This window comes from Haliotis rubra, unplaced genomic scaffold, assembly GCF_003918875.1.
Source record: "Haliotis rubra isolate DU_JTF1 unplaced genomic scaffold, ASM391887v1 Scf861, whole genome shotgun sequence".
Lineage (NCBI taxonomy): Eukaryota > Metazoa > Mollusca > Gastropoda > Lepetellida > Haliotidae > Haliotis > Haliotis rubra.
Window position 1 is genome coordinate 146,050 of NW_025767592.1, and position 20,478 is coordinate 166,527.

At 40.0% G+C, this 20,478-nt stretch overlaps 1 protein-coding gene across 3 annotated transcripts; it reads right to left on the reverse strand.

Annotated features, from left to right (window-relative positions):
- Positions 1 to 330: 330 nt before the first annotated feature.
- Positions 331 to 15,285, reverse strand: LOC124262965 (dehydrogenase/reductase SDR family member 4-like). 3 transcript variants are annotated; one of them, XM_046697586.1, is made up of 10 exons: positions 14,824 to 15,285; positions 14,622 to 14,667; positions 11,092 to 11,231; positions 8,698 to 8,790; positions 7,477 to 7,618; positions 5,501 to 5,541; positions 3,465 to 3,534; positions 3,265 to 3,301; positions 2,803 to 2,857; positions 331 to 1,329 (listed from the first exon to the last, which is right to left on the reverse strand). In XM_046697586.1, the coding sequence occupies exons 2-10, from the start codon at positions 14,656 to 14,658 to the stop codon at positions 1,153 to 1,155; spliced, it is 792 nt and encodes a 263-aa protein (XP_046553542.1). In that variant the 5' UTR covers positions 14,659 to 14,667; positions 14,824 to 15,285; the 3' UTR covers positions 331 to 1,152. The 3 variants fall into 3 exon arrangements, with proteins under 3 accessions (XP_046553542.1, XP_046553540.1, XP_046553541.1); XM_046697584.1 differs by having other exon boundaries at positions 2,797 to 2,857; XM_046697585.1 differs by lacking the exon at positions 14,824 to 15,285 and having other exon boundaries at positions 2,797 to 2,857; positions 14,622 to 14,814.
- Between the last annotated feature and the right edge of the window lie 5,193 nt (positions 15,286 to 20,478).

Genomic DNA, 20,478 nt, shown 5'->3' on the forward strand with positions numbered 1-20,478 from the left:
CAACTGCGACAGTAAGGTTTATGACAGTACATATTTAGATATCAAACTGGCTGCATCGTTTGCTCTCCGTCGGCTTCGATGACAGCACGTGGAGCCATACAACCTATGTAAACAAAGGATCGCTACGCAAATCGAAATAGTGTTACATGTTTTAGGATATTTTCTCAGTGAAACTAAACCATTCTATCAAAGATGTTTAATTAGATGTGTAGACTCGTCAAAAATAAAAGAGTTAAGAAATATGTAGATTATATTGAATGGACGGTGCAAGATGTGACGAATCGTCACATCTTTCTGGCCTGTGGCAGAGGTACTATGCATTCGTGACCAACTCGTATTATTCCGGGACAAGCCGAATAGCGAGTTTACGGAAAGGGGCGAGTGGTGACGAATGAGGTACTATGCTGGCTGGCCGCATGGAACTCTGGGTAGGAGAGTGCGGCAATAGCTCAGTCTGACTCAGACCACAGTTGACATGCAACGGGCTACAAAAACACTTGGACTGTGTATGAAGAGCACGTGTATATCTGTCAACGGCTGTGCAGCCAAGCGTGGTAGTACACTTGGTCCAGTCTAGTGAAGTCACATTTTGCGGTCGCGTAATTTGGAACCAGAACCGGTTCTTCAATACATGCATGTCACCGGAAAACCATTACCGGAAGTAGCGCCTCGCGAGACTTAAGGGCCCTTATCACCACAACTGGAAAACATGACAGGATATATGATCATTTGGGGTGATCCGAATACAATGGGGTGATCTGAGAAAGCAGACTTGTGTCGGGGTAAATTATGTTCACAAGCACATTAAAAGCGACATAAGAAACACCCAAAAAGCCAAATGAAAACATATAACCATATCTATCTTACCGTCCTGTCTCAAACAATTTAAAACGAGTGCAATTTTCTCTCTTTTCTAATCTTCTGCTTATTATTATTACTACTACTACTATTATTATTATTATATAGTGTTGCTGATGTTGCTGTTGTTGCTATTGCTGTTGTTTCTGCTGCTGCTATTGGACTACAATATTCTTGAACCATTGCATGGGAGGACAAAAGCCTAAGATGCTGGATCGCTAGAAATCAAATAATGAGAGAAAATGTGATCGCCCTGAGTTAGACAGTGTCAAGTCATGGATAGTCGTGATGGTCCTAACCCATCTTCACAGATGCCGACGCGCCAATAAGATGGCGTCCGCCGTCAACGTACATACTTTCTCCGGTCATGAAGCCAGCGTCGTCACTGGCCAGAAACTTGACGATTTTGGCAATATCCACACCCTCCCCGGCACCTCGGAGTGGCTGACTAGACTTTCCCATTTCCTTCATCTGAAAGACGTGTAATATCAAAACATTAATTTATGGAAGCGTATTAGTGAGTGAGTGAGTGAGTTGGGTTTTATGCCGCTTTTATCAATATTCCTGTAATATCACGGCGGGGGACACCAGAAATGGGCTTTCATGTGTGGAATCGAACCCGGGTCTTCGGCGTGACGACCGAACGCTTTAACCACAGGGCTACCCCACCTCCCCGGAACGTATTTGTGGGAACGTGTGTAGCCTATTTAAATGTCTGGCAGCATGTTGGCCGAAATAACTGTTCCTTATTTTTCCAACTTACAGAATTCGTTTTAAAAACTATGAGGGATAAAGTAAACTCTCAAATACAGTCATTTAAGAACACTTCCACAGAGTCAATAGAATGCGTTGCATTTCACTCTCTCGTTAGACATGTCAATGTTTTAAAAAGTCAAACAAATAAGTCGTGAAATAAGCCAGTTACATAAAACTGACCCGGAACTGAATGGGTTGCCACCACATGGTGCGTTTTTTCGGACTCACATGGTGCGTTTTTTTCATTTCGAGAATCTCCAAATAAAAAACCCTCCTCTTATGAGATCATTTTGTCAACTTTTGAACTCATTTATAGTTAAGAATCCGGGTTAGAATTGGTCTTCATAAAACTGACCCGGAACTGAATGGGATATATCACCACCACATGGTGCGTTTTTTCCGGAGAATCTCCAAATAAAGAAAACCTCCTTTTCATGATATCATTTTGTCAACTTTTTAACTCATTTATAGTTAAGAATCCGGTTTAGAATTGGTCTTCATAAAACTGACCCGGAACTGAATGGGATATATCACCACCACATGGTGCGTTTTTTTCGGAGAATCTCCAAATAAAAAACCCTCCTTTTCATGATATCATTTTGTCAACTTTTGAACTCATTTATAGTTAAGAATCCGGGTTAGAATTGGTCTTCATAACACTGACCCGGAACTGAATGGGATATATCACCACCACATAGTGCGGTTTTTTTCAGGAGCATCTCCAAATAAAAATACTCTTTTTCATGATACTAGTATCATTTTGTCAACTCATTTATAGTGAAGATCCGGGTTAGAATTGGTCTTCAGCAACACATGCTTGTCGTAAGAGGCCACAAACGGGATTGGGTGGTCAGGCTCGCTCACTTGTTGATGCATCCCAATAGTGTAGATTGATATTCACGATGTCTATCATTGGTGGTGGTGGTGGAATAGGGTTTAACGTCGTGCTTGAGAATATTTCGCTCATATGACGACGTGCATGCGTGTGTATGTGTATATGCGGCTGCTTGTACTAACCCAGACTGAAGCTGGGTTTATAGTGTTAGCCATCTATCATTGGATTGTCTGGTCGAGACCAGCTTATTTACAGAGATGACAATAAAGACGGAATATTCCTGAGCGAGACTTTGAACAACAAACCAAATTTTGGTTTGTGTTCGGTGCCTCGGGGTAAAAAACAACTCTTACTTTTTCTGCCATGTTCGGGATGCTGGTCATCGTGTCTGTCAAGATCAGCCCGGGTCTGGAAAATATATTTTGAAAATAATCGCTTGGTGTCTTCGGTGATAACGATGACCCAGTCATCTAAACTACCGGGGTAGCCTAAAGGTCAAAGCGTTCGCTCGTAACGCCGAAGACCCGGGTTCGATTCCCCACATGAGTACAATGTACGAAGTCCATTTCTGCTGTCCCCCGCTGTGATATTGCTAAAAGCAGCGTATAGCCCAACTCACTCACTCACTCACGTTTGACTTAACCGTGTCCAGAATCCGATGATCGCGGGTTCAAATGAGCATATCTCTTTAATTATCAACATTGAAATTTCGGTGGAGACTTGAGGTGGGTTAATCTCTGGCATTGACGTTTCATATTCCGGATTATCCCCGTTATGTACACTGCGAGGATACTTCGAGCTTTAAAAGTACTCACCTGATTGAGTTGACTCTGACGTCAAATGGAGCCAATTCTGAAACACATAAAACAATTTATGTTAAAAATTGCAATGTCTTACTACAAGCTTTTTCGTATATAGGACACATATTCGCTGTGTGTGTTCGTGCGTGCGTGTGTGCGCGCGTGTGAACCGGCTAAAAAATGCAGAGAAGGGGTCAGAGGGAGGGGTCACTTACCGAGAGCTAGGCACTTGGTGAACTGGTCCAGTCCTGCCTTGCTGGCGCAGTATATCGTGAAGAATGGCGTCTGGAGAAAAACAAATGCACTTTAGACAACACCCTTAACACCCTTAAGACCTGGATCACATTTTACATCGTACGGAGCCGTACGATAAAGTTACTGTAGTCTAACATTTACCGTACGCTTTTGTGGGCATCGTGGGTGACCGCGGGCTACGACGTTTGTTTTCACATTGTCTACGGGCATCGTGCGATTTCCTTGAGGACAGGTCGAGGCAAACCTGCATGGAGGCTGCACAGAAATCCTACGGAGATCGTGCGGTTTCCGTGTGGTCTCCGCAGCTACTGCGCGGACATCTTATGATCTTACGGAGCCGTGCGATGGCCATGCGGATATCCCATGCGATGGCCATGCGGGTACGATTTTTTTTAACTTAAAAATCGTGCGTTTACCGCACAATCACCGTGCGGTGGCTGTGCCATGCCATCTACGGGCTTACGATTTTTTCAAATTTGTCAAACCTCGCTGTTTTGACAAAATCGTAGAGGCTACGGCGCCCGCCGCACGACAACCGCGGGGAAATGATGAGTGAGTGAGTTTAGTTTTACGCCGCACTCAGCAATAGTCCAGGTATATGGCGGCGGTCTGTAAATAATTGTGTCTGGACCAGACAATCCAGTGATCACCATCAAGAGCACCGATCAGTCAGCGAGCCTGACCACCCGATCCCGTTAGTCGCCTTGTATGACAAGCATAGGTTACTGAAGATCAATTCTAACCCAGATCTCCCGACGGAAATGGAGTTACGGGCTCTTTACAAGCGCCGTAGACCCATCGCAGGCCAACACAGATTTCTCACAATTCAATAACGTTTCGTTGTATTTTGAAATAATTTTCCTTCTCACTACGATTGCAATCTCGCAGTTATCACCTGACGGGAAATAATATTAATGAGCAATTTATATAGCCAATAGCGAAGTGGCTGACCCTCTTAGTTATTTCACGAAATGACTGAAATTGTGTACTCATTTCACGAAATGACAGATTTCACAAACTGACTGTAACACATATACTATCCCAAAAAAGAAACGCATAGGCCAGAAATCTGTTGCGAAAATGTTGTAAGATTTTCAAACAATTATAACTCGTCCACAAATAGACTTTAGTACATGAATTTTGACATCAGTTTAGAAGAAGGAAATGTCTATGCAACCAAGTGGATAATTTTAGAAAACGGGGACGTTGAACGCGATGGTGAAGACGTAGTACGGTCCCGACGTCGGGTCTCCTGGCTCTCAGTCCAATTTCTCTCAACCTGTTCCGTACAGTTTGACCGGATATCCTCCGAAGTCCAGGCACCCTGGCTGTTGTGCTCCCACCCGTGGCAGTACGGTTACGCAAATGTAGTACCCGGATGTACCGATCTTGGGCTGCAGTGGTGACTCGAGGTCTGCATGTACGGGGACGGTCATTTGTTATACCTGTTTGGTTGTAACGAGCTGCGAGCCGTCATATCGTGCTCAGACTAACATTCAGACGCCTGGCAACAGAAGATTGGTAATCTCCAGCGTGCATTCTTTCAATGGCGATGTTCCGTGTGGCAGCGTCAAGACGTGGCGTAGTGATTTGACCTTGAAACTCCTTCAAAATGAATGCAGATTTCCGAAAGTAATCTGGATGTTTTTAGCCAGACAGTGCATGCTCTTTGCTGCTCAATTTCAACTGGAAGGTGATTTTTGTTGCGTTGTGGCGATGCCTTTTTAAACCTTGTAAGAAATCTCATCAAAATAAACATTTTCAGATAAAGTCGATTTTTTACTTGTGCAATTGTGTAAAATCATATTATCAACACTTTCGCTGCACATTTTGACGATTGTTTGAACACAATAGGTAATTAATAGATTTTTCAAAAATACAAAACGCCTATGCGTTTCTTCTTTAGGATAGTATATTAAGTGGTCGAGACTAGAAATAATCAGTTGTCATATGAGTTGATTTAAGTATATCAGGCTAACATAGGTTGTAGACTTACTGCTTCAGTTGCCGCTGTGCTCGAAATGTTGATAATAGACCCTGAAACATAATTTAGACGGTTTAAAACTTTCCCCTTGGATTATAGATACATTTAAATATTTTCATATGCAGTGCTGTAAAAAAACAGCAAGACTGTGGTTTTCCCTTGGAGTATTCCATATTTTCATTTTAAATCTTGTTTTACATTTTCAAATACAAAACACTACTTGCTTCAAAGGTACAGCTGGTTGATGCATGCCATCGGATCCAAAATGAGGAAGTCGTTGCTCATGATGTCAATCACTGGATTGTATGGTTGAATATATACAGAGTGATTCCATAAAGGAGGACATTACTGGGTGCGGCATAAAACAAGAACAACAAGCATTGTCACTAAGGTGACATAATCCCCACCGCAAATTATCAAATCAGACTTAAAAAGTAATGATAGTTTAAGATGAAGTTAAATGTCAACAAAAACATGACCAGTCAACCTCTCTTGATATCTTGCTCTTAAGTTGTTCAAACACACAAATATTTTCAAGACTGACTTTGACCTTGACATGAATGTCATAGTGTATGAACTATGCAAAAATGGTGCTAAAGAAATTGCTTATTGAAAAACATTCAAGGGAAGTCTTGAAAGTCTATGAAGAAAATCCAGTGAATTCAGGTTAACATGCTGAAATCTTCAAAGTGTCGCAGTGACCTTGACAATTATGTGATGGTCACCAAAATTGACTGGGCCCTGCGCCTTTATTAGATGAAGCTTGGTGTCAAATATGAAAAAAATCCAGTGAATGGTTTTTGCAATATCTTGCTGACTATCTTAACATGCAATTTAACATGGTGAAATCTTCAAAGTGTCTTTGTGACCTTGAAAATTACGTGAAGGTCACCAAAATCGACTGGGTCCTGCACCATCCCGGGATCAAGCTTGGCGACAAATATGAAGAAAATCCAGTGAATGGTTCTTGAGGTATCTCGCTGACAAGCATAACATGCAGATTAATATGCTGAAATCTTCAAAGTGTTGCCATGACCTTGAACATTATGTGAAGGTCACTAAAATCGACTGGGCCCTGCGCCTTCCCTAAGTAAAGCTTGGTCTTGAATATGAAGAAAATCTAGTGAAGGGTTCTTGAGATATCTCGCTGAAAAGGGTAAAAGTCCCCTTGTGACCTTGGAATTAAGGTCAAGGTCACCAAACCTGACTGGGACCTCTCTTATACTCTGATGAAGCTAGGTACCAAATATGAAAAGAATCTAGTCAACGGTTCTTAAGATATTCCAATTCGTACGTACGGACGGACGGACGGACGGAGCCTTATACTATATCCCCCGCTTCGCGCTAAACACGCGTCGGGGTATAAATAGACATAATGCGAACGCCTTTGACTCATTGGGACAAAATATTTTACCTCAGGTTGTTTCACCATAATTAAACAAGCCTATAGGGACTTAAAACAGTCATACTCATTTGGCACCAAGAGCAGAATCGTTGCATTGCGTTTAGATTAAGACGTTTCTTTTAAATCTATTCTAGTTGAGACAATGAGACCCAAAAAGAAGTCATTAAAGAGCTTTTTTCTAATGATTCTAAATAGCTTTTAAGGTCATATCATTCTTTCTCAAAACGTAAATCTTCTTTTCACAGGAGCGAGTCATGGAGTTTGAAAATGTAAGTTGTCGTCTCTGGTAGGTGCCTGTCTCTAAACGTAAAATGGCCCACCTGGACGGTGCCTGTCACTAACAAACACATTCACCCACCCAGTAGATATTAAAGAGCCGTTCCTCTGATCCATTAGTGAGTGAGTTTAGGTTTACGCCACTTTTATCAATATTCCAGCATTATCATGGCAAGGGACACCAGAAATGGGCTTCAAACATTGCAACCATGTGGGGAATCGTACCCGGATCTTCGGCGTAACGAGCGAACGCTTCTACCACTAGGCTACCCCACCGCCCCTCCTCTAAGATCCATTACACCTGTACCTTTAGTCTTTTTCAGATGCGGCACAGCTGCCTGTGAGAGGAACATGGGAGCCTTCAGGTTGACGTCCATTATCTTCTGGTACGCCTCGGGTGTGTACTTGCCCACTCCAGTCATACCGGCCATTGCAGCTGCGTTGTTGACCTGGTCAGCAGTGGACGGTCAAGCTAAATATTGTACAAGGCTCAGGACTGGACAAGGCTCCTGGGTCAAACAATGAATATGTACGCTCGTACCCTGTAATTGCTTAAGGTGGATTCAGGCATGTCACATCTGGGTATCCAGTCTGGTCAGCAATGCTTGGCCCACAGGGTATCCTTTGATATCGAATACATTTAATTTTACGATTGATATGCTTCGTGTCAAATATCATGCTGAAGTTGGTTTATTGGTTTGTTGTTTAACCCGTACTCAGCAATATTCCAGCTATATGACGGCGGTCTGTAAATAATCGAGTCTGGACCAGACAATCCAGTGATCAACAGCATGTGCTACGATCTACGCAATTGGGATACGATGACATGTGTCAACCAAGTCAGCGAACCTGACCACCCGATCCCGTTAGTCGCCTCTTACGACAAGCATGGGTGGATGAAGATCAATTCTAACCTTGATCTTCAAGGTTGCATTCTGGAGGATACATTACGCTAAAACTGTTTAATTTGAGGACTATATTACATGTAAAGTTAACTTTTCACGCTAAAGATATAGAGAATATGTTAATTTGACTATATGTTTATATCAGAAGACACGAGGGTGAGATTCTTCCTCACTAAATTTTCTTGTATTCGACATGGTACTGCCATTAGACTTGCGTGCATGCCATTTGTGACGTCATCAAGTACATGACGTCATAGCATTGGCATTGTACTCTTGTCAAAACGTATCTCTAGAGATATCGTTTGATATATCAGTTTTGGATGATAAATCACAATACCATCGTTTATTGCAGACTAGACATGTTTGCGCAAAGTCGTGTTATTATGTCATCGATTATATATGTTCAGAAAACTACAGAAGTTTAATCATTAAAATGTAGATAAATAACAAAACAGGATATACAAACAATTTTGAACATCATTGGAAACTTGTAGGCTAAAGATGCCACAATGCCTGGGTATGAATTTACACAAATTCAGCTAGAAGAGCGACGTGTATATTAACTACATACAACCCAGTTCTATCATGAGTGCGATGGTCCTATGGTGGAATGTCCCGCTTACCAGAACGTCGATTTGGCCGAACTTTTTTATCGTCTCAGAAACAATCTTATCCAAATCCTCCATCTTGGACAGGTCAGCAGGCAGGATTAGAATCTACAACACAAACACCGGTATGACGTTATCTGGGTTGTGTTCAGAGAACTATTTTTGACATAGTGTTGATTTCTCTCAGTCCCAACCCGTTATTATGTGGGGTACACGTGCGTGCTTGCGTGTTTCGCAGCTATAGCAATATTCCAGCAATTTCACGACGGTGGACACCAGAAATAGGCTTCACCCATTGTACCCATGTAGGGAATTGAACGCGGGTGTCCAGCGTGACGAGTGGACGCTTTAACCATTAGCCGCCCCGTTGGGTACACAGGTTGAAAGCCGGAATGGTATCACATTAGGGTGACACTATGAAACCTGCATTAGTTCGCACTAATAAAATCAGCCATACATGCTCTATATAAGTTCAAATATGTCAATTATGTAACATGAATACTGTTGAGGATCAACTACATTTCCTTCTAATCTGTCCTGTTTATACGACTCTACGAACGTAATATTTAAAGCCATACTATAATATGCATCTAAGTGTAAGAAAATTAATTTCACTATTAACAGATACTACCACATCATTATTACAGCCATCCTCGATAATCTCCAGGGTATACGTTACGATCACTCTCCACTATACCCTGGATGCATCGACGGCTTGGGGCGATGATTTTATTACATCCCTTTGCTGGCTTTTTATCCAGTCAGGTGCCTACGTTGGGAAGTTGAGCGAACCAATCACAACTCACTTTCGCGTCTTAAATTATCTAACCGTTTAAACTTGGCAACACAATTGATGCAGAGGTACTCTAAGAAGAAGTAGAAGGAGTTCTTTCATATATTCTTTTAAAGTTTCAGATCTGTGAATTTGTCTTTATTATTTCCCAAAAATCTGAGTGGCACTGCGAACAAACCTTTGCAACTGAGACCGCAATCTTTGTTGACACTGGCAAGCTCGGTTGTAACGGCGGCTTACATTTGTAGCTGATTGGCTACTGTGAGAATGCGGAGCCAGCCACGGGAGGTAATAAAATCATCGCCCCTGCCGCCGTGGATGCATCCAGGGTATAGTGGAGAGTGATCGTAACGTATACCTGGGAGATTATCGAGGATGTGTTACAGCATCTGGCAATGTATATCTATTTTGCTATGAGCCTAAGGAAAAGGATTGTTATAGAAAAGAATTTGTACATGAATTCTAACTACTCATGTAAACTTTAAATGTACTACAGGCCTGTGGCCTTTTAAGTACTGAATAAAGATTGCAGTTAAAAAATCAACTCGTTCCGTTGTTTAACGTCTGTAACAAATCCAGGTATTCCAGTGATTTACAAGATGAGGATCGATCTGCGCATTTGAGATACCATGACATCGAACCTCCTATGGCCTAAAACCACACTCACTCACTCACCGCATTTCATCTCAACTAATATACCCAAGCAGACATTCCGAGAAGTTTCTTTGAGAGGCATTTTAGAAGTTGTGAAGATGGAGGAAAACTAAGTTCTATGGATAGTCAACTTCTTTATTGCAATGAGTGCGACGTTTGGGTGAAGGTACTAACACCGTTATCAAGCGGTGATAACAGTGTTAGTACCTACACCGAAACGCCACACTCCATTGCAATAAAGAAGTTAATTATCATTAAAATCAGTTTTACATCCATAAAACTGTCTTACTTATGTGCAGTGTGCGAAATAGTTTCCAAATTGTGCTAGCCAGTCGAGCTGGCTATGCCTGAAAGTTACTTTTACACAAAATAATTCACTAGAGCGAAATTTGAATGAAGAAACTAAGCAAAAGATTACAAAAATAAATGAGAATAAGATATTGTCGGCATGACACGGGTTTCATCATTAAGATGCTAATATGATGAACATTTTTATCAGGCCATGATCTTGCATGATTTAAAAGTGTATTTTAACCTAACAAGTCAGAGAGAGTGATACATTTACAAAATGGCCCCATGAAAATTCACTAGCCAGTCGGGAAAGTGACTGTGGATATTTACTGGCCCGACTGGATTTTCACTAGCCACGGGCTACCTAGACTAACGCTTAGTCCCTGAATAAATATAATTTTGATAGTAACAAATAAACCCATTTAAATTAAAAAGGAGCCCCAGTGAGTTGGGAGAGTCAGGCCTGAACCTGGGGAAATCTAGACTTGCTTCATTTAGTGCTTTAGCATTGCAGGGACTGCTTGGCAGTAGGGTAAAATAATGTGGTTCAGGGATTGTGAGACAGACTACGGGCTACCGGGTCAGTGGCTGTTTCGCACACTGCTTATGTGTATCACTTCTAAATGCCACTTAAAGATCTAATGTTATCTATCTACTATACTCGTGCATACCTTGTCCTGGGGAAGTCCCTTGTCCTTACATTGTGCCGCCACCTTCTCCAGCAGCTCTTGGCGCCGAGCCACCAGAACCAGTCTGGGCTTGTACTGGGACAGATAGAGGGCGGTCTGGGCACCAATACCAGAGCTGGTTCCTGCATCCAACATAGAACAACACATAGAACAGCACTATTATGCAAGAACATCGTAACACGAATATTTACGTCACTACTACCAGTACGATTGTTGCATGTGAAGACAAATCAATGAATGCTCACAGTCGAAGTGGTACCATTTAGCAAGAGAAAGGTAATATACACATTAATATTTATAATGGAGGTTCCACTTTGAAGGAGAAACAAAACACCATGAACATTTAAAATTGTCATTATAAATATGAGAAATAAAACACCACGAACATTTACAATAGAGCTATTGTCATTATATAAGAGAAATTTACAAATGCCACGAACATTTACAATAGCGTCAGTCATTGTCATTTTATAAGAGAATTGTCATATAAGAGAAAGAAAAACCACCACGAACATTTATACAATAGCGAAAAACCATTGTCATTATATAAGAGAAAAAAAACACCACAAACATTTACAATAGAGGTCATTGTCATTATATAAGAGAAAGAAAACCCACGAACATTTACAATGGTTATTATTAAGTCATTATATCATTGTCATTTATATAGAGAAATATATGAATACCACGAACATTTACAATAGTTATTGTCATTATATAAGAGAAAGAAAAACCACGAACATTTACAATAGCGTCATTGTCATTATATAAGAGAAAGAAGAAAACAATAGAACACCACTAACATTTACAATAGTTTGGCATTATATACAGGAAAGAAAACTCGTTTTACATATTGTCATTATATATAAGTGAAAGAAAGACATTACCCATTACAATAGAGCCATTGTCATTATATAAGAACATTAATATGGATTGTCATTGAACGATCATTATATAAGAGAAAAAAACACCACGAACATTTACAATAGCGTCATTGTCATTATATAAGAGAAAGAAAAACCACGAACATTTACAATAGCATCATTGTCATTATATAAGAGAAAGAAAAAATACCACGAACATTTACAATAGCGCCATTGTCATTATATAAGAGAAAGAAAACTTGGCGTCCACGAACATTTACAATAGCGATCATTGTCATTATATAAGAGAAAGAAAAACACGAACATTTACAATAGAACATCATTGTCATTATATAAAGAGAAAGAAAACCACGAACATTTACAATAGCAGCCATTGTCATTATATAAGAGAAAAAAACCACGAACATTTACAATAGCGTCATTGTCATTATATAAGAGAAAGAAAAACCACTAACATTTACAATAGCGTCATTGTCATTATATAAGAGAAATAAACCACGAACATTTACAATAGTTATTGTCATTATATAAGAGAAAGAAAAACCACGAACATTTACAATAGCGTCATTGTCATTATATAAGAGAAAGACCACGAACATTTACAATAGCGAGCATTGTCATTATATAAGAGAAATATAAACCACGAATTTACAATATGTCATTATATAAGAGAAAGAAAAACCACGAACAGAGCATCATTGTCATTATATAAGAGAAAGAAAACCACGAACATTTACAATGGCGTCATTGTCATTATATAAGAGAAAGAAAACCACGAACATTTACAATAGCGTCATTGTCATTATATAAGAGAAAAACCACGAAAACAATAGCGTGTCATTGTCATTATATAAGAGAAAGAAAAACCACGAACATTTACAATAGCGTCATTGTCATTATATAAGAGAAAGAAAACCACGAACATTTACAATAGCGTCATTGTCATTATATAAGAGAAAATACCACGAACATTTACAATAGAATTGTCATTATATAAGAGAAAAAAACCACGAACATTTACAATAGCGTCATTGTCATTATATAAGAGAAAGAAAAACCACGAACATTTACAATAGCGTCATTGTCATTATATAAGAGAAAGAAAAACCACGAACATTTACAATAGCGTCATTGTCATTATATAAGAGAAAGAAAACACCACGAACATTTACAATAGCGTCATTGTCATTATATAAGAGAAAGAAAACACCACGAACATTTACAATAGAGTCATTGTCATTATATAAGAGAAAGAAAAAACCACGAACATTTACAATAGCGTCATTGTCATTATATAAGAGAAAGAAAACACCACGAACATTTACAATAGCGTCATTGTCATTATATAAGAGAAAGAAAACACCACGAACATTTACAATAGAGTCATTGTCATTATATAAGAGAAAGAAAAACCACCAACATTTACAATAGCGTCATTGTCATTATATAAGAGAAAGAAAACCACGAACATTTACAATAGCGCCATTGTCATTATATATAAGAGAAAGAAAACACCACGAACATTTACAATAGCGTCATTGTCATTATATAAGAGAAAGAAAAACCACGAACATTTACAATAGCATCATTGTCATTATATAAGAGAAAGAAAACCACGAACATTTACAATAGCGTCATTGTCATTATATAAGAGAAATATATGACCACGAACATTTACAATAGAGCCATTGTCATTATATAAGAGAAAGAAAAACCACGAACATTTACAATAGCATCATTGTCATTATATAAGAGAAAGAAAAACACCACGAACATTTACAATAGCGTCATTGTCATTATATAAGAGAAATAAAATACCACGAACATTTACAATAGCGTCATTGTCATTATATAAGAGAAAGAAAACCACGAACATTTACAATAGAGCCATTGTCATTATATAAGAGAAAGAAAACTTCATTAATATTTACATTAGTTCCATTATGTAAGTGAAAGAAAGACATTGCCCATTAAATCGGTATTTGCCTCATAAAAGGTTCGGCGAATACCGATTAAATAAGACCTGGTTGATAATTCCAATATTTAAAGGCACTCATGGCGAACGATGTATATTCACTGACGTAATTACCTCACCATACATATTGTTGTGAACTCTTACACATCTCCAATCACAATGAACCTTAACAGTAGTTCATTTTCTTACACATAGATTGGGTGCATTTGATAAAACTGCTTCAATCAACATTCCAGCTGAGTTACTTCACAAGTATTTTAGGTTTGGGAGGAAATCACCGCCGTTTTTCTGCTAAAATATAAACTATTAGGGCCACATGACAGTGTCGACCTTCACGCAAAGCGAGCGATTATTGAACTATATACATCGTGATGTCTTATCAAGGGGAGGCAACTCTAAAGTGCAATTCAAACTAGGTCAGTGTCTTATATAAGGGTACCGCTGGCCTACTTTCATTTTAACGCAGTTTATAGTATTGTATGCAATACAGCAAGGGAAAGAAAAGACCAATACCACGCATAAAGTAATCGATGCATTATATAATAAGAAAGAAAAAAGAAAGATGCCAATAACATTGATGAATCCTGACGCACAGGACAGTGTTACGTAAGTACATTCTTAGTTACCTGGACACTTTAGAATGAATATCTCACCTGTGATTATGATAACTTTATTCTCTAGGGATGCCATGCTTTAGTCCTGTTGAATCAGAAACACAATTAAAATACAGACTAAATATATAGTCATAGACTGTCATTCGGTTTCGGAACATGCATGTTTTGAATCAATGAACTGAATCAAACAGTAGATCATATTACAAACACAAGCTATGATTTATATACCTGAGTGACCTACCTGTTCTGACGTGTGCAGCTGACCAGATACCTGACTGTCGTCCTCACCTGTATGTATCGACACTGCCCGAGGATTCCACTCGCAGTCTCAAACAAAACGCCGCTTTTGATAAATACCCCTTAGAAGGGCCAACTTGTGTAGCTATTTAGCCCTGAACGTGGACATTCATGAAGAGAGGAGGCTATGTACTGGTCGACCTACGAATGCGTCTATTTGCTTTTCTTGCTTGTGTTATACAAGCGCGCACAAATGGAACGCGGACGTGTATTTTAGGTAAACGATTCTACAGTTTGTAGATGTCATAAATAATTAAACCCAACGCCAGAGATTAACGTTAACCAGTCTCGATTATCCACGGAAAACGATTCCATCGGGTGCAGGACGAAACATAGCGGTGAACATATATGAAGTGAGTGAGTGGGTGAATGAGTGTAGATTTAAGCCGCTTTTAGCAATATACCAGCAATATCACAACGGGAGACACCAGGAATGGGCTTCACAAATTGTACCCATGTGAGGAATCGAACCCGTGTCTTCGGCGTGACGAGCGAACGCTTTAACTACGAGGCTATCACACCGTCCCCTGGGTATTGAGTGAGTGAGTGAGTTTAGTTTTACGCCGCACTCAGCAATATTCCAGCTATATGGCAGCGGTCTGTAAATACTCGAGTCTGGACCAGACAATAATAATAATAATAATAATAAGTAATAAGTCCATTTGTATAGCGCCCTATATCCAATCACCAAGTGGTTGCTCTCATGGCGCTAACTATATACATATTTACAATAGGAGTTCATTTAGATGTCATAGTGCTTCTTGAACAGGAAAGTTTTTAAGTTAGACTGGAAGCTGGCTATTGAGGGGGATTCTTTGAGAGACACGTGCAGATTGTTCCAGAGGATAGCTGACAAGTAGGAAAAACGTCGGTGTCCATATGTCTTCAGACGTGCATTTGGGATGATGAGCAGCGACTGATTGGCTGATCTCAGAGTCCTGGTTGGAACATACTCCCTTACAAGACTAGAAAGATAGGGTGGAGCTGCGTTGTTAAGACATCATTAAGTCATGCTAAGTATTTTGTATTCTATCCTAGCTGGGAGTGGTAACCAGTGCAGACGCATGAGGATTGGGGAGATGTGGCTGTGCTTGTTTGTTCTACAGATCAATCTGGAAGCTGCATTTTGGACTTTTTGCAGCCTGGAGAGCAGGTCCAGTGATCTACAGCATGAGCATGGATCTGCGCAATTGGGAACCGATGACACGTGTCAAACAAGTCAGCGAGCCTGACCACCCGATCCCGTTAGTCGCCTTTTACGACAAGCATAGTCGCCTTTTATGACAAGAATGGGTTGCTGAAGACCTATTCTACCCCGGATCTTCACGGGTCCCTGGGTATAGAAGCCGAGGTTTAAAAGTAGTAGTAGTAGTAGTAGTAGTAGTAGTAGTAGTAGTAGGCTGCCACACCGTCCCAATCGCCCCTATATGGATTGATCCCTAAAAATCAGTGATGACACCAGAATATTGAATAAGCATGTCTTGCCCTACCAAGAGCATCCGAACATGAAACAGTTTGAATGTAAAGGGTTGTTCGTTGCCTAAAGTCATAAAGTCTCGAGCATTTACCACTACAGTCCGTTTGAGACAAAATGATACCGATGAATTGCAATCTAACACAAAAACAAATAGACATAAAAGAATCAAACCAACGCGGAGTGCAATAAAAACAACAGACCAACTCTAGAAAACAATTTCATATTTTTTGTCAAAAAGGAAAAAAACTTGTTTAAGAAACTGTCATCATTTATTTGTGCGTTTGCCCAGATTGTTGCAAGGGCGCATTGGCAACTAAAGGAACGGCGCGAAAAGCGAGATGCACGTGCATTAGTGACGTCAGAGACGTGTGATTGCTGCTGATTGACAAAGTGAGAGAAAATGAAAGTCTATTATTAACAAAGTCTATGATTTCTTCAAGGATGAAAATGACAGGGGGTGACCCAGGTATGCAAGTACATACAGTGCACTGCCTGTGCAGCTGGGGTACGTGTCATCTCGCCAGCTCAAAAATTTGTTCAGAACCCGTTAACGCACGTGCATGTCGCTTTTCGTGCTGTTCCTTTAGTTGCCTAAGCGCCCTTGTAACAAACCGGGACAACGCACAGATAAATGATGACAGTTTCTTAAACAACTTTTTTATTTTTGTGACAAATTATGCCATATTTTCTAGAGTTGGTCTGTTGTTTTTATTGCAGTCCGCGTTGGTTTGATTCTTTTATGTCTATTTGCTTTTGTGTTAGATTGAAATTCATCGGTATCATTTTGTCTCAAACGGACTGTATGTACTATTACTTGTGCTATGATGATGAATGTAAGACCCGTGAAGATCCGGGTTAGAATTCATCTTCAGTAACCCATGCTTGTCGTAAGAGGCGACTAACGGGATCGGGTGGTCAGGCTCGCTGGCTTGGTTGACACATGTCATCGTATCCAAAATAGGTAGATCGATGCTCATGGTGTTGATAACTGGATTGTCTGGTCCAGATTCGATTATTTACAGACCGCTGCCATATAGCTGAAATATTGCTGAGTGCGGCGTTAAACAACAAACAATTGAGTGAGTGAGTGAGTTTTACGCCGACTTTTAGCAATATTCCAGCAATATCACGACAGGGGACACCAGAAATGGGAATCGAACCCGGGTCTTCGGCGTGACGAGCGAACGCTTTAACCACTAGGCTACCCCACCGCCCCAAACAACAAACAAACGAACTAATCGTAGGTTTGGACATTTTGCAGATAAGAAAATCCAACGCCAGGTACTTATCAAACTCGAATATCTTCTGAAACCGATTTCATCAAGTGCAATACGAAAGCTTGCGAAGAACATACAGAAAAGATCACTGAAAATGATAATTCCAGAAAATTGTAAGTAAGTCCTGCCCTACCATTTAATGGGATCCGAACCTGAAACAATTTGGGTTAGAATTGGTATTTGTTCTTTCTAGATACTCGTGAAGATCCGGGTTAAAAGGGCCTTTAGTGGCCCATGCTTGTCGTAAGAGGGGACTAACGGGATCGGGTGGTCAGGCTCGCTGACTTGGTAGACACATGTCATCGTATCCCAAATGCGTAGATCGATGCTCACGTTGTTGATCACTGGGTTGTCTGGTCCAGATATACATTCTTTTTTTTAGCTACGGTTATTATATGTTTACTGAAATTATTCGAAATTAACTTTACCTCTGAAATCTTGTGTGAATTGATTTTGGCAGATCGCACCAATTCATCAGTATTCACAGCAACCACGATCAGATTACAGGTATCATGCCTTAGAACGGATATCATAACCGCATACTTTATATATTATTCATTAAAAGTCATAATTCTTGTTCCATACGTGAAGTGTAATATTGTTCCTGGTTCAATAATAATCATCACGCTAAACTCACTTCAGTTAATATACTTGTTTTCTCGGAATGACAGGAAGACCTGGAAGATAATGGGTTTAGAAATAACGCATATTTCCGGCTTATTTTACAAAACATTTAAACATTTCGATGTCCACATTTTTACAATGATAGAAATGTAGAGGGACGAGGGCTTTACTTTAACGGGCCAATTATCTGTACATGTCATGTATTGTAACATTACGACTGACTGACTGACTGAGTTTGGTTTTACGCCGCTTTTAGCAATATTCCAGCAACATCACGGCGGGGGACACCAGAAATGGGCTTCACACATTGTACCCATGTGGGGATTCGAACCCGGGTCTTCGGCTTTAACCACTAGGCTACCCCACCGCCCCTGTAGCATTACGAAGTAGTATTTAAGTAGATATAATACTATTCAATACTAGGGCTACGCAATATAAGCGGTTTACCGGTATTTACCGGTTCAGACATGAAAACGATACGTATTGCGATACACTGATCGAAAACCGGTATTTTGACATGCATTCGGAAAACTTCGTAACACTCGGAAATCTTCGGATATTGCCGTGTTTCATTTGTGCTAAATCTTATTTACATTTTTATTTTGTCAGGATTAAAAGGTTTTATAAAAGCTTAATCAAACATGGTGATTTTGTTTTGTTTTTGCTTGATAAATCAAGCATTAACTCGATTAAAAGTACATGTATTATATTTTATTTTTCTAAAAACTTCTTGCAATGTATTGCAATACTAATCACAATATGTGTTTTCTATATATCGCAATATGAAAATTCTCTGCAATACCCACTCTTATTCAATACATATAAACAATTCAAGATACATCTAAGTCGTTTAAGTAGCTTTTGACAGCCCGGGTCAAGTCGGACCGATATCGTGCTAGTTCAAAGATCCAAACACAATTCATGATACATCAGGTATGTTCAAATTAATTTAAGCAGCACGGGCCAAACTGAACAAAAAACAACATACGACCAAGATTGGGTGTAATCAAATACAACATTAGATCTATATTTTAACGGATTTGTTTGTTTAAAATACGATGAAAAGTCACGCAATAAGTAGTATGTGGGTAAATATAATTCTATGCCCCTGATGGAAAAAAACATTTAATGAGGCATATGTGAGGTTTATGTAAATTTTGACAGTCCGGGCCCATTTGTCTCGGCAATCCTGTGTTAGGATATGTGTGTTACGACCACCTTAGCGCTACGGCAGTCGTAAGTCCGTTTGAGGATATGTGAGTTACGACCACCTTAGCGCTATAGGCAGTCGTAAGTCCGTGTTAAGATATGTGAGTTACGACCACCTTAGCGCTACGGCAGTCGTAAGTCCGTGTTAGGATATGTGAGTTACGACCACCTTAGCGCTACGGCAGTCGTAAGTCCGTGTTAAGATATGTGAGTTACGACCACCTTAGCGCTACAGCAGTCGTAAGTCCGTGTTAGGATATGTGAGTTACGACGTGTTAGGATATGTGAGTTACGACCACCTTAGCGCTACGGTAGTCGTAAGTCCGTGTTAGGATATGTGTGTTACGACCACCTTGGCGCTACAGCAGTCGTGAGTCCGTTTGAGGATATGTGAGTTACGACCACCTTAGCGCTACGGCAGTCGTAAGTCCGTGTTAAGATATGTGAGTTACGACCACCTTAGCGCTACAGCAGTCGTAAGTCCGTGTTAGGATATGTGAGTTACGACCACCTTAGCGCTACGGCAGTCGTAAGTCCGTTTGAGGATATGTGAGTTACGACCACCTTAGCGCTACGGCAGTCGTAAGTCCGTGTTAAGATATGTGAGTTACGACCACCTTAGCGCTAAGATCACACCGTACAACGGAACCCTGGATAGTTTTTATCCAGGTACTCTGACTGGTATCGATCAACTCGTATCTTTAAGGAATAATCTAGGCAATTTGAAATGAGACACTCTACATACGTAATACCTGTTTTCTCAAACACATGTTCGGAGATTAAAATAAAAAAGATGCAAAGTGTTCTTTTTAAAGTGATTTCTCCAAGTTACTTTCGATGCTCATGATGTTGATCACTGGTGTGTCTGGTCCAGACTCGATTATTTACAGACTGCCATCATATTGCTGGACAATTGCTGTGTGTGACGTCAAACAACAACCAGTTCAATAGCAGGCAAACTGTAGCGCAAATAGGGCTGCGCAACAGAGCAAAAAAGAGCATATAGTAAGAC